This window comes from Ailuropoda melanoleuca, chromosome 14, assembly GCF_002007445.2.
Source record: "Ailuropoda melanoleuca isolate Jingjing chromosome 14, ASM200744v2, whole genome shotgun sequence".
Classification (NCBI taxonomy): Eukaryota; Metazoa; Chordata; class Mammalia; order Carnivora; family Ursidae; genus Ailuropoda; species Ailuropoda melanoleuca.
Genome location: NC_048231.1, coordinates 16,079,769 through 16,093,859, shown reverse-complemented (window position 1 = coordinate 16,093,859; position 14,091 = coordinate 16,079,769). Strand labels below are relative to the sequence as shown.

Here is a 14,091-nt window from a genome sequence, read left to right as displayed (position 1 = left end):
AGCTAGAGGCCAGGAGACACAGGAAAAATCACCTTGGCCGGGACAGAAAGCCTAGCATTGAAGAGAAAGGAGCTGATGATTGCCGATAAATCCTTTTGCTGGAGAAGAGCTATTTGAAGAATGATGGCTTTTGTTGAAATATGTCTATCTATTTCGGGCCTGTTTCATATTTATGGCTTGGTGAGGTTTGGTTTCCCACTAGGCAATCAAGTTTCTTGCCCAATTGACATTCGATTCAAAAGATGAGAAAGGGAGAGAAATAGTGGCCCCCACAAGACTCTCCCCACCCCCAAAAGACTGGTAAGAAGCAGAATATATCCGGCAGGGAAAATCAATTTTCTCAAAAAGAGTTAATAACACAGTTGAAACCGATTCTTTAACAACAGCAGTGTAATATGCCTTGATTATACTGGGGCAAAAAGAAAAAAAAAAAAAAGACAACCAAAAAAACAGACAAGAGCTCCTGCAAAATGACTACCTACAATTAAATGAAAATGCAGTTGTTGCAAAGAATATTCATGAACAGGGCTGTTCTGAAAGTCCCGAGTTGGCCAAAGTAGAAGAACATTTCAAGCGCCATCATCCTATTAAAGCCTTGGAAGTCATTTGTCTTTCATCATGAAGGTGAAAAACAAGGTCCTTGGCTTAAGTATTCTCCACCAATGCAGTTCGGTTTCATCTGTATGCAGGGTGTGCAGCTAAAACACGGATTTCAGCCAATTTCTTTCAGGCATAAGGCACAGATAACAGACAAATCACTGAGCAGAACAGGCGACCTCTATTTTGTGGGCACTGAACTCTGGCTAATAAAAATCCCACCCGGGTGACGCGGCCAGATAAATTCACAACCAGGGGTACCTGGCCTGGAGGATGGAAGGGTTTCATCATGAGTGATATATGTAATGAAATGAATGCAATAGAAGTCGAGAGATGGGGAAGGAAGGGCTTCACAGCACCCAGGCAGGTGGAGGAGAGGTGGGGGTGGGGTGGAGGTGGAGAGCCCCCCCCTCCCCAGCTCCAAGTTCTCAGACCAGAGCAGCTGAGAACTCCAGCCAGCTACAGCGGATCAACAGCTTATCTGATCCTCCCTTTTAAAACTATAAAGGAGCCAATCTATTGACAAGCTCAGCCTTTTCATTAATTGGGAAGTCCCTTAGGGTATGAATGCTGGCAGTGGGGAGATTCTCAATACCTGGAAATAACTGGTTTGGAAATGTTTGCTGGCTCAGACGGCAACCTTGCCTTACACACATTAACGGACAGCTGATGGTGTGCAGGTCTCTCCAGGAAGTTTGAGACTGCTTTGGAGAAAGACATGGTCTTAGACCCTCGTAGGCATTCTCAGAGAGAATCATCGCCAGTCAGAGCTGGAAGGGACATAAGGGTCATCTAAAACTGCAGAGAGCATTAGAATGCCCCGGAGGGCTTGTTTCATCCCAGATTTCGGGACTCCACCCTCTAGCTCGGGGTGAGATTCCCAAGAACTTTGAACATGAGCTCCCAGATGCTGGTGTCACGGCACACCTCACTTTGAGTAACGCCAATGTAAGCCAGTGGATTTCACACTGGTTTCAGGAGCAGAAGTCTCTTGCTCAAATGATACCACACTATACCAAATAGATATAGGCAGTATTTTATTAAGGGGCTTACATTGTATCATACACTTATTGTAGTCATTCAATGAGAACAGTAAGGTGTGTTGTGACTGATGTAAAGCCTTTTGCTCAGAGGTTATGGGGAACAGCTGCGGGTTTCTGACAGCCTCAGGATTCAAAATATTCCCATCTCATGTTCCCTTGCACACACAGATCAGTAATTACAAGTGGCATGTGTGTGAATATGGACATAGGTAAATAACATTTTACCAGCTCGCCCTGCACTCTCATCAGTTAAGGAGTAGCAGAAAAAGCTGTTCTGAAGTCTACACAAAATAGATTAACCTGGCACCAGGCATCGCCCTGGCAGTGCTCCCCAGTGTGTTAGATTTGATAACTAATAAGTATGAGCATGTGCGGGGATCTTGCTTTAAAAAAAACCACACAGGGGTGCCTGGGTGGCGCAGTCCTTAAGCGCCTGCCTTCAGCTCAGGGCAGGATCCCAGCGTTCTGGGATGGAGCCCCACATCAGGCTTCTCCACTAGAAGCCTGCTTCTTCCTCTCCCACTCCCCCTGCTTGTGTTCCCTCTCTCGCTGGCTATCTCTGTCAAATAAATAAATAAAATCTTTAAAATAAATAAATAAATAAATAAATAATAAATTTTAAAAACCACACAGAATAAAATTATGCTTTAAATATGACTTAACCTCTCAAAATCTCAGTTCTCTCACAACGAATGGCTCTAGTAACACCTACCTGCTGTACGGCTGTTAAACAGATCAAAAGAGATAATGTCTACAAAAGCAGTTTGCAAACTATAAAGTGCATTGCTCACATGAGCCTTCTATCCTGAACCCAGATGTCCTCACTCCTTCAAAGACCTGGGCCGGTTTATATTGTACCAGAGGTTTCATCCAATGGCCACAGGCTAGAACCACCTGCCGGCCCCACCCAGACCAATTGAATCAGAATCTCTGGGCTCCACGTCAATATTTTTTTAAACACTCTCCAGGGGACTCTAATGAGTAACCAGGATTACTCCATATTTCCTCCCAAGTTCCATACAAAATCCTGCCAGATTGCTCTCATTGCTTCTGGATGGCCGCTAGCAATAAAAAGGAAAGAGAAGAAAATGCCCCTAACCAGATCCTGGCTTTTTCAATGCTGTTGTTAGCGTGAGAAGGGGTTTTAATCACTAGAGCTACTAATTCTGCAGCCCTGATACATGCCAGGTGATGTACACGATTATGTCTTTGAATCTTCCCTACACCTATGTGACCTAGATGTTATTCTCCCTCATTTTAAAAACAGCTTTATTGAGATAAAATTCACCAATTTGCCTCTTAAAGTACACAAAGTACACTCTAAAGTACATAATTCAGTGGCTTTTGGTCTATTCACAAAGTTGTGAGACTATCACCACAATAAATCTTAGAGCATTTTCATTAACTCCAAAAGAAACTCCACACCCCTTACTGTCACCCGCCCCCCACCTCTCCCATCTCCCCCAGCCCCAGGCTCAAGGGATGGTTCTCCTTCCTGTCTTTATGGATTTGCCTATTCTGGACATTTCCTGTCAATGAAATCCTGCAGCATGTGGTTCTTCGTGACTGGCTTCTTTCACTAAACACAATTGTTTTCAAGGTTCATCCATGTTGTAGCAAGTATCAGTATTTTAGTCCTTTTTATGAACAAGTAATAGTCCACGGTATGGATATATCATATTTTATGTATCCGTTCATCAATTTATGGACATTTGGGTTGTTTCCACTTTTGAGATATTATGAATAATTCTGCTATGAACGTTCATGTACAAGTTTTTGTGTGGACATCTGCTTCCTTCTATTGGGTTTATATCTAGGAGTGGATTAGTCTTTTGAAGACTGTTTTCTGAAGTGGTTGCACCATTTCACATTCCCACCAGCAGTGTATGAGGATTACAAGTTCTCCACATCATCACTAATATTTGCTACAATTCTTCCTTTTTATTACAGTCATCCTAGTGGATGTGAAGTGGTATCTCAGTGGTTTTGATTTGTATCTCTTTGATGGCTAATGGTGTTGAGCATCTTTCCATGTGCTTATTAGCCATTCATAAATCTTCTCTGGAGAAATGTGCAGTCCCCATTTTTATTATTGAATTGTAACAGCTCTTTACATATTCTATATACAAGCCCCTTATCAGATCTATAATGTGCAACAATTTGCTCTCATTCTGTGGGCTTTTTACTTTGTGTCCCTTGAAGCACAGAAGTTTTTAATTTTGATGATGTCAAATGTATCTATTTTTTATTTTGTTGCTTGTGGTTTGGTGTCCTATCTAAGAAATCATTTCCTAAGCCAAGCTCACAAAGATTAACAGCTGTTTCCTTCTAAGAGTTTTATAGTTTTAGCTCATATTAAGTCTTGGATCCATTTTGAGTTAATTTTTGTATATGGTGTGAGATAGGGGTCTGTCTCCCCCATTTTTACAAGGCAGAAACTGGAGCTCAAATGCCTAGCAACCTCTCCAGAGCCAAACTGCTCCAATGCAACAGCCCTGCTTTGCTACAATGCTTCCAAAGAGCCAAGTTTTTTTTTTATTAGTGGTGGCTGGAGGGAGGGACAGGAAGAAGGGCTATGGAGGCAAACTGTGCGCGAGTTTGCCATCCAGAACACTCAACTGGCACTGTGCTTAGTAAAGGGGAAGCCTGCAGCCCCAGCCACAGAGCAGAGCACAGTGAGCAGCAGCATAGGGCAGGAAGTGCACAGCCTCAAGGGGACGCTAAACCCAGAGGAAGCCTGTGACCAGACTCCCAGCACCTCCACAGCCTGCCCAAATCTGCCTGTAAGTCCCAGGTCTCAGAGCGCCAACCTCAGGCCCAGTGGTCTTATGCCTTGGGGCACGGTAGAAGGGAGAGCGGCTTGGCTGGCTCCAGAGTCGTTCAGCCAGAAGAGCTCACCAGTGAGGTGGCCCGATTTCCCAACTCTGAGTCCATGCTGCTAGTGGACCTGGGGACACCAAAGAAAGACAGCCAGCATTGACAGAAGAGGCCATTTTGTACGGCTGCTAAAAAACTGATGGGGGTTCACGGGAATCCAGCAATGACCTTAACACCACAGGAAACAAGATAACGGGTCACACGAAGCAGCTGAGGGGAAAACAGGGGGTTGAAGGGCCTTCTCATTTACAGTTTGTGATGGTAACTAAAATTGGCTGCATTGAACCTGCATGAACGAACAGCAACAGGAAGGTCTGCTCACTTCCCTGAAATCCAGGTCAAAGGTGCAACACACTGGAAAGGCCAGTGCTGTCAGAACGTGTGGTGTGATTCACTGCACATGGGCCGCAGCCCCTAGAAGAGGCAATTTACAATCATAGTGTGCTGGAGTCAAGGTCATCTCCTTACCCAGTGCCTCAATTAGTCTTCATGATGCAACTCGGTGAGTGTGAGTTTCCTCGTTTTATAGATGAAGAAACCGGTGGTCAGCAAGACAGCTGACCTGTCCAAGGTCGTACAGGGAGTGAGTGAAGGAGCCAGCCTCTGAACCCAGAAGCTTGAGCCGGAGTCCAGAGCTCTTCCCCGGCCCCGAAAGCAGCCCCTCTGGTTAGGAAGCCGGGATGGTGCCCTGCTCCCATGACACCTGGGACCTCCACACATTCAGGCCACTCACCACGCCCAAGGGCAAAATACCCTCAAGGAAATGAAAGCCCAAGGAACAGTGTTTGAATCAATAGTAAAAACTAACTGGCATAATTAACACATTGGAAAAGTGGAGCACATTCCTATCTTAGATTAGTTGTGTATCTTACTGAGTGCCAGGCATTACGTGAGACCTTTTACTTGCATTCGTCATTTGCTCATCAGAGCAGCACTAAGGGGTGGGTACTAATACTATCCCCACCTTAAAAGACAGAATCGAAGAAGGCAGCACAGGACTCCCTGAACTTTGCAGAGGTGTCTGGTTTCTAAGGACACACAGATCCAGCCATGTCCCTACCACCAACTCTCCAAGGGACCCCGACCTCGAACGACAGCGGGTGGAACCAACCTATGTGGCGAACCAAGAGTGTCAGAACACTTGTGAAGGCTCAGGGTCCCGCATCACACAGGACTCAGTAACACAGGAGCCAACATTAAATACATCCAGAGCGGCCTTTAGCCATCACTCGCTCTCCCTCAAATGAAACTATTAAAGGAAATTAAAAAAGCTAACGGCTTTTGACAATGTGCTAACAAAGTGACGGAACTAAAGTGGAAAGTCAGGATTTCAGAGATGAGCTGGGAGATTCCTGTTCCAAGAAGGGACAGATTGGATCTCTCTGCCAAACAAGTATGAGACAGAAAAAGTGTCTGAGTCAGGGGGAAGAAGGCCAATGCTATTTCAAAGAGCCACAAATTAAAAACCAATTATGCAAAGCTTGCTAAAAAATGTCAGTGGGCTGCCTTTATGTTTTAAATCACTAAAAACACAAGCGTGCTTACGCCAACATTTACCCAGCACATCAGATGATTCGGGGCAACTCTGTATGCTCAGGCTAAACATGGGCGAACATTCTGGTGAACAAACTCTGGGACGACCACCTGTGGCTGAGGACGAGCACACCTTCCAAGACCACCCTACAGTCCCCGGACTCAAATTCCCACTTCATCAAAGGTGAAACCCCCTAACTGTTCTTGGGGGCCCCAGCAGAAGTGGGGAACTGACCAGTGTGAAATCCACAAACGGCGAAGTCTCTCCGGTGCTGAAGATGACAAGCACACGGACCCCATCAGCATGTGGAATGTGAGCTGGAAAGGCAGTCCATGATGGAATGCGCATACTGGGTCGTCAAGGTGAAGCCCTCGGAATGCTCCCTGACAAGGATCAGAAGAGCCCAGTGAAAGTCAGTTTCCCAAAGGTAGCTGAGGAACCTCCGAGCCTGAATATACAGGCTCCCTGGACTCTGCTCTCACAGTTTCTGAGTCCGTGGCCCTCGGGTCGGGTCTGGAAATCTGTATTTATAAAGTTTTCCAAGCGGTTTTGATGATTAGGTAAGTTTTAGAAAGAGCTGGTTTGACGTTCATGGTGTTCTTTTTTTTTTTTTTCCCTGCCTAGTCACTTAAGTCCAGGAATAGAAAAACAAATGGACAATGCTTGGAGATAAGAACTGAGAGACATGGAAATCAAGGGACAGAAAGTTTAAGTGACTTTCTAAGATGACATAGCTAATTAACACTTAAACCAACAAGCACGTATCAAACATACAATCTGTGCAAGGTACTGCACACAGTCTGGTGGAAATAAAAGGAAATGTAAGATGTCATCCCTGTCTTTGGGGCCTACACACAGGACGCACACTCAAAAGCAGGCTGTGTGGAAGGCAACAGGGAGTAGTGGGGACTGTGGCAAACTAAGGCTGCGTGCTAATAGAGTGAAGATTTGCTACTCAGCTCCAGCTTCTTCGTGCTCATAAGGGTGTCGGTCTAGACTAGCCAGATATTCTGGGTTTCTTTTTTTTTTTTTTAAAGGAGCCAGAAAGTCCACATTTCCTGGTTTTTAAATATAACAACTCATTCAATAAAAAAAAAAAAAAAGGCAAAAAAGCAAGAAAGAAAACCACACTGTCAGGGCCAAATGAGATTCATCTGTAGGCTGACTCCTGCCCATGGAAAGACAGTTTACAGTCTCTTTCCTAAAAGGTCATCCAGTCCAAACTCCCTTGAACTTGAATGTCCTCTAGAGCCCTGCAGAGTGGCACAGAGGGTGAGGGGTCCCATCTAGCAGGTTAAGTGAGTGCCTAGGGTGTATGTCTGTGTCTGTCTGTGTGTGCCCTACGCGTGCAAGGGTGGGGCTTCTGGCCTCCCTGCTGTCCCTCCTGGAAATGCATTCCAGGCGCAGAGGCAGGGTGTGGCCCCAGCAGCCCACTCCGAGATGCCCTGGGGAGGGCCAAGATCTTCAGGCCAATAGGGGCTGGTTGGTTGAAGAGTCCGGCTGGAAGGGACTACAGAAACAAAAGTGAAGGAAGGAAAACTCTGGAGAAAGCTAGAGAGCACAACTGTTGTGAAAAGGACTATTGGAAAGGCAAGAAGAACAAAGAGGCTAGGAGGAAGCATCGGCTCTAGAAATCCCATCCCCCAGAAATATGACATCCCCAGATTCCCCAGCCAACCATCCAAATGAGCCCTCTGGACACTCTCCATCTGCTTGCTTGGCTGAATTTGTCTTCACAATACTGACCACTACCCGACCTTTTACATCATACATTATGTTGTGTATTTGTATCTCTGGGCGCCCCCAACTCTGACACACAGCTCCAAGAGAAGGGGCCTTCGTCTACTTTGTTTATGGTTCAGTTCCCAGTGCCTGGCACAAGGCCGAGCACACAATAGTTGCTTAGCAATATCTGCTGGACCAATGGACCGCAGCCAAGCTCTTGGCACCAAAACAGTTGAAGTGTCAACCACATAATAATAACAACAGCAGCACAAAGCACTTTATCATTTACAAAACCTGTCGTTGAACTTAATTCCTCCAACTTTCCTTTACCAAACTGCTTCGTGTGTTTGGGCACGGCCCAAGAGACCGCTGGCCTCTGCAAGGTGGACCGCCCGCCGCCAGCTTGGACAGAGCTGCCGATATGGCAGCTCGGCCAGCTCTCTCTCCAGGGCCTGGGAGACGGCGAGGCTGCAGAAGTGCAGGGCTCAGCACGAACCGGGCCATGTCATCAAAATGATCGAGTGTTCTGGGACCAGGTTCATCCGGCCTCCCCAACCCGACAGCGGGCTGATGAGAAGTGTGTAAAGATGCAGAGAGCTGTGGGGAGGGGGCGCGGGCAGCGCAGCCAAAGGTGAATGCTCTGGCTCTATAAAGTCAGACTGCTGGGCTGGACCTCTCTAAGTCTTGTCGACCTCACCCGTCATGTGGGCATAACTCACCAAGGTAACAATCACTTCAAAGGGTTCAACGAGACACTTCACGAAGAGTGCCGAGCCCTGTGCCCGGTGCGTGTCTCCGTGCCACGGAGACAGTGCCACCCCAGCAGCAGCCACAGCGCCCCCAGACAGCCCCAGCCTGGCCACTCTCCAGCGGTGTGATCCTCAGTGACTCGATCTCTTCCTCCCTGGACCTCAAATTCCTCTTCTTTAAAACGGGGAGAACCCAATCCCCAGGATCGGGTAATGAGGAATCGGCAAGATCATACGTTCGGCACTTAGCACAGAGTCTGATGCATCTTAACTACTTAATAGTCGTGAGCTAGTATCTTATTCTTCTTCAAGAAACTTTAACTAGCCTAAAATGCCAGTGTGGAAGTCCTCCAAAATCAGTAAAGGCAGTTCGCCATATGCAAAGAAATCTTCCGGACAGAAGGTTCTCCAGCTGCAAGTTTCTCTCCCCACCTCGTCTAGTTTTCAGTTGCTCTAAGAATGACCCTCCCCCAATCTTAGCTCTGACCTAGGAAGCATTTGGAGGTCAGTTCCCAGGGCAGGGCTGACCTCACTCCACGCCAGCACAGTCTGCCCTGCTCCATCTGCCTCTTCGCCCCCACGACGCTGCAGTCTGACAGCGAGGGAGGGGACATGCAAATACGCCCTAAAAAGGGCTTGTTATTTTCACGGCCTGGATGGTGCGCGTTTGTGGGTGCCTGTGAAGACAGCACGTCACTGTCAGGTACAGGGCATATGCCACCCATCTGGGGGAGGCTGTGAAATGTAAAAATACCCAACCCAAATAAAGCCCTTTTCCAAAGAAAAAGCAAGCTCCTCCTGTGCCCTTTGCAGAAAGGGAAGGGGTGGTAACTCAGCCCCGGGGCAAATCCCCACTGGGCCAGCCCCTGACCAAGGCACCTGGCTCTTCGTTGGTCCCACAGCCTCAGCGCCCCAGTGAAACTGCTCAGCGGCTGGTTTTAAATGGCAATTATACTGTGGAACGACCCAGAAACGGAGGCTTTCAAGTTATGAGCCTGGGAAAGGGAAAAGCAAAAGACCAAAGACAAGGGCCCTCCATAAAGAAAACAGAGCACTAAAAAAGCCAGGAAGCGCTATTAACAGCACAGCTGATTTACCAAATCAACTCAGAAGAATATAATTACCGCCAACTTTCATCTCATACTTAACAGTCTTTAATAGGCACCTACAAGGCTCCTCATCCAGGTGTCTCCAGTGCAAACGTCTACGGCGGCGGGAGCCAAGCAGGTAAGGTCAATGAAGGCAGCTCATGGTAACAAAAGCAAAACCAACAGTGTAAACAAAACCAAGGATAATAGGGAGGTGTGGGGGCCTGTGGCAAACTGGAGTGAGAGAAGAGGTGAGGTGGGGGCTCTCCATTCCATGTAGCTGTTGCCAGGCCACAACGGGGCACAGTGTGACCAGATCTCCTGAGTTTTTAATCAAAGATTGAAATCCAAATTTTCAGGTGACATGTTGGTTCAGGTTTCTTTTAAAACACTGTGCGGGCCAAACAAAACACATCTGAGAGCCAGATCCAGCCCACAAATGCCCAGTTTGCCACCCGACCAAGCCCCCAGCAGCCCCTCTTTGCAATTTTGATGGTACTCCTGGGGACTGGGGCGGCGGGGGTGGGGGGGAGCAGAGCAGTAGCTGTGTAATAACCCAGTGCAGTACCCAGACATCTTTCCCCACTCAAGAGTCCCTCTCTCCTGAATGTCTAGCCCTCTGAGCTCCCCGCTGCAGGATGGACCCACATCGGGGGGCACCTCTTCCTATGAATAAGCACCTATGTTTAGCGGCTTCCCACGTCCTCCCCGCCCACCCCCCTCCACCTCCCGCCATTGGCTCCTTCTCCCTTCCAGGTCGGCAGCTCTCCTGTCAGGCCTCTGAAGAAATGGCCCTGCTGGGGACCTCACGGGGCAGGTCTTTGGACAAACGGCCCCCCTGGGGAAGTGGCTGGGGGCGTGCACAGCACTGAGGCTCCCCCACGCTGAGGACTTCTGCTTCTCGCCAGTCCCCAGGGAAACGCTGCTCTCTGCAAGGAAGGCTCATGGGAGGTGCAGCCTCAAGGGCCCCGAGGAGGGAGTGCTTCACCTGCCGGTCCTCTACAAACATCATCTGAAGCTGACAGTGCGAGTGACCGCCGCCCTGCCCATCTCTGGCAGCTGCTGGGGAGGGATGCCACACCACCCTTCCCCCAGTGCCTACCTTCAGCTCCGGCCTGGGGCCAAGAGGGGTAGAGGCAACGATGTGCCTCACAATAGTAACTTTTAAAGATAATCCACGACTGGCGACCTCTTGTATAGTTTCCAAAGCATGTGCATGTGTCCACGGTCTCCCCTGAGCCTCCCAACAGCCCAGAGAGACCGCCAATATTTTATTATTCATTACTGTTATTATTAATCACTCCTCCTCTGCCCCTGGAAGAACCAGACACAGGTTCAGCATCCTGCCCTAGCTCAGAGCTTCTCAAACTTTAACGGGAGAGATTGTTAAAATGCAGACTCTGATGCAGAAGTTTCTGGAGCAGGGCCCAAGATGCTGTAAGGGGACATAGATTCTACTGGTCCTCAGACCCCACGCAGAACAGCAACGCTTAGGTCACTCGGCGAATGTAGGGCTAGAGCTGGGGCTGTAACGCAGGCATCCTACCCTTGGAGTCCACCTAGAGGAACAAGGCTTGCTCACCTCACTTTTCACGGGTTGGGGCCTCTTGCCCAGTTTCACCTCCAGGAAGTGCAAGGGGGCGATCATGGCCCCAATGTTGCGGATGTCGGCGTATTTCAGCTCCTCTGCAGTCAGAGCCGAGCTGGGCAGTCCGGTCAGGGGGCCAAGCCCTGGCAGAGAGCCCGCAGTCACGGAAGGGTCTGGAATCTGCCCAGGCATCATAGCAGGAGGAGCGGCAGCCCAGCCTGGAGTGGGTGGGAGAAGATCAGGACACGTGCTGTCAGCCATGCGAGGCGTTCCATGCCTTGCCGGGAGCTCTTCCTTTCTTTCACTAACGTTCCCCTGAACCCCTTCCCTGCCCAGTTGTTCTTCCTGCCCTTACATCCATTCTGTTATAGAGGAGAACTCTGATCGATTAATTCCCAGCAAAGTTATTCTTGGCCCTGTAGGCAATGCTTAACCCAAGCATAGGCCACACTGATTCGGTATTTGCTATGTGCTTGGCACTGCGGTAATCCTTCCAGTAGCCCCACAAGACAGAGTCAGACCCATTACACAGAGGAAAAAGCCAAGGCTTAGAAAGAGAACTTGCTCAAGATTGTACACCGTGAAAACCGGAGTAGCCAGGATTTAAACTGCAACCCGCTGCCTCCGAAGAAAACGGGTTACAACGGTGGGATCTCAGGCAACTTCGCACCTGTTTGAGAGGGAGCTGGTTTTGCTCTGGTGCGGTGCCTCCCCTTAAATCACACATCCCGTTCTGCATACTTGTTAAGACACCCTGAATACGAAATGAAGCAAATCGAAGTTCAAGGTAAGTGTGTGTGTGAGTGTGTGCATCTGGCATCTACAGGGAAGATACGGAGGCAAAGATGAAATGCATTAGCATGTGCTTTCCCAGCAGAGCCTGGGGACCAGAAAGTCCTCCCGGTCTCTTCATTCTCAAAGCAAACACACATTCTGGCTCTGCCAGACCCAGAAGGTGTGCAAAGGAAGACAGATTCAGGCATAAAAGAAGATAGAAGTTAGGTCAACACCAGAGAATTCTTATTCCTTCTCTCTACTGGAAGAAGCTTCTGGATAAGAAATGGTTACTTCAAGACACAGATGGCAGTGAAGAAACCATGTCTGCCAAGAAAGCCAGACTCAGCTGGTACCTTAGAGGGCTCGTGTCTATCCATCCATCCATCCATCCATCCATCCATCCATCCACCTATCCAATTGTTGACCACCTATGAGCCAGGAGTCACTAAGAATATGGAGATCAGATGTGTACAGCCTTGTAAGTCACATTTTAGTACAAAGCTGCTCCTAGAATCCAGTCCTGCCAAAAGGGACTTCTCTCCCTTCCCACCTCTCTGCATAGGGCCATAAAATTAAAACCTTTATCTAGGTTTTAGGGGAATTCTAGGGGAATTTAGGGAAATTCTAGGGGAGCTCTGTCCTACCCTTCCATCGCCATCAGTCTCTTCCCATGGAGAGGGTTGTATTTGGTGAGACAGGGGAGATGTGACATCCATTGGACCCCACATCCCTGCTGGGCAGAATTTATGTTCTCATATGGCGATGCTATCTTGGGCTCACTGCCTCAGGGCCTCTTCAGCATGGCTCTGAGCGGTAACCCACAACTCTCTGTCCCCATCCAGGCTGCCAGGTCTAGACTGCAGGAGAGCGGCCCACTAGGGAGCCCCTTTCGGCCACAAGCACACACCATGTTCTCCATCTCTATTCTCTTTTAAAGATGAAATTTGCTTCCTCATCCAACCCTGTGTCCCTTTCTCAATAGGTTCGGCACTCCGAGGGGAAAAACATGTGAGGGATTTGCACCCTTGAACCACAAAGACTACCGCTGGACATCACTTTCCTTAATGAAAAGTGCATGTGAGTAGACAGCGGACCTACCATTTCGCCCTCAGCACCCCAGCGCACCTGCCTATGAAGCCATTTGCACAGAGCTCCCTGCTGTGCACCCAAGTTCACACGTGGTAGCCCAGGCCCTGTGTCTGTGCCCCACCTGCTCGGCCTCCCACACCCGGCCCCTCGCCCCTCCTTAGCACCTAGTGTCCCCCGAGCCATCTCAGAAAGGGATCTGAGACTCATTCACATCAAGTCATAGTCTTAGAGCTGGAGGAGGCCCTGTGCTTATCTAAACCACATCCTCATTTTGCACATGAGGAAATTAAAGCTCAGAGGGGTGAAATGACTTGCCCAAGGTCAAACAGAGGAGAAGCCAAGGCTGGACTCCTGGTCCCTGGTTTTTAGAACGAGAGCTTTCTCACCTTGCCCTTGTTTCCCCTCCTGGGGTTCAAGAGATACATATGCAGATATTAATGGTGTTTTCACGGTGGACTTTGAGACACTAGCCCCTAGCGGAGGGTCACGGTCTTGCACCGAGGACCCTCCACTCTGCCTTCCACACGTCCAGGTTTTGGAAGTTCCCTGAACAGCCCCATGGGAGCCGGGGTGGGAGTGTAGACATGGACATGGCCTCTGAGACATCTCATATGTGGTGGGTCAAGGTGACCCTCCCTAAACCCGAACGGGACTGAAGGCACCTTGCCACCCTCCAGAGCCAGGCCTGCAGTGCAGACAGGGCTGCAGGTTTCCACACCAGAAGGTGGCTCTGGGGCCGAGTGGATGAGCTGCATGTTTCCCAGGGCCTCCCCCAGGGAGAATGAGAAAGGGACCATGTGGACCCGTGGCGGGCAGAGGGGAGTGATTTCAGGCTACCTGAGCCAAACTGACAAAGGAAACTCCCATCTCTGTGCCAGGAGAGGAGAAAAACTTACAAAATCCCCTCTGCCAGCCCTGAACTCCTGCCACAAGGAGTCAGTGACATACCTCCTCCCCACCCCACCCCCAAAAGGATGCTTGAGCTAGTCAAACCGGATGGGCAACGGGGGGGGGGGGGGGGGGG

General features: G+C 49.1%; 1 protein-coding gene across 2 annotated transcripts in view; it reads right to left on the bottom strand.

Annotated features, from left to right (window-relative positions):
• The window catches only part of JDP2 (Jun dimerization protein 2), a 39,635-nt gene that overhangs the window by 17,450 nt on the left and 8,094 nt on the right, over positions 1-14,091 (bottom strand). For both annotated transcript variants that reach the window (XM_034642059.1, XM_034642058.1), the window contains exon 2: positions 11,196-11,419. In XM_034642059.1, coding sequence (XP_034497950.1) covers positions 11,196-11,396 — 201 coding nt within the window. In that variant the 5' untranslated portion in view covers positions 11,397-11,419. The remainder of the gene's footprint in view (positions 1-11,195; positions 11,420-14,091) is intronic.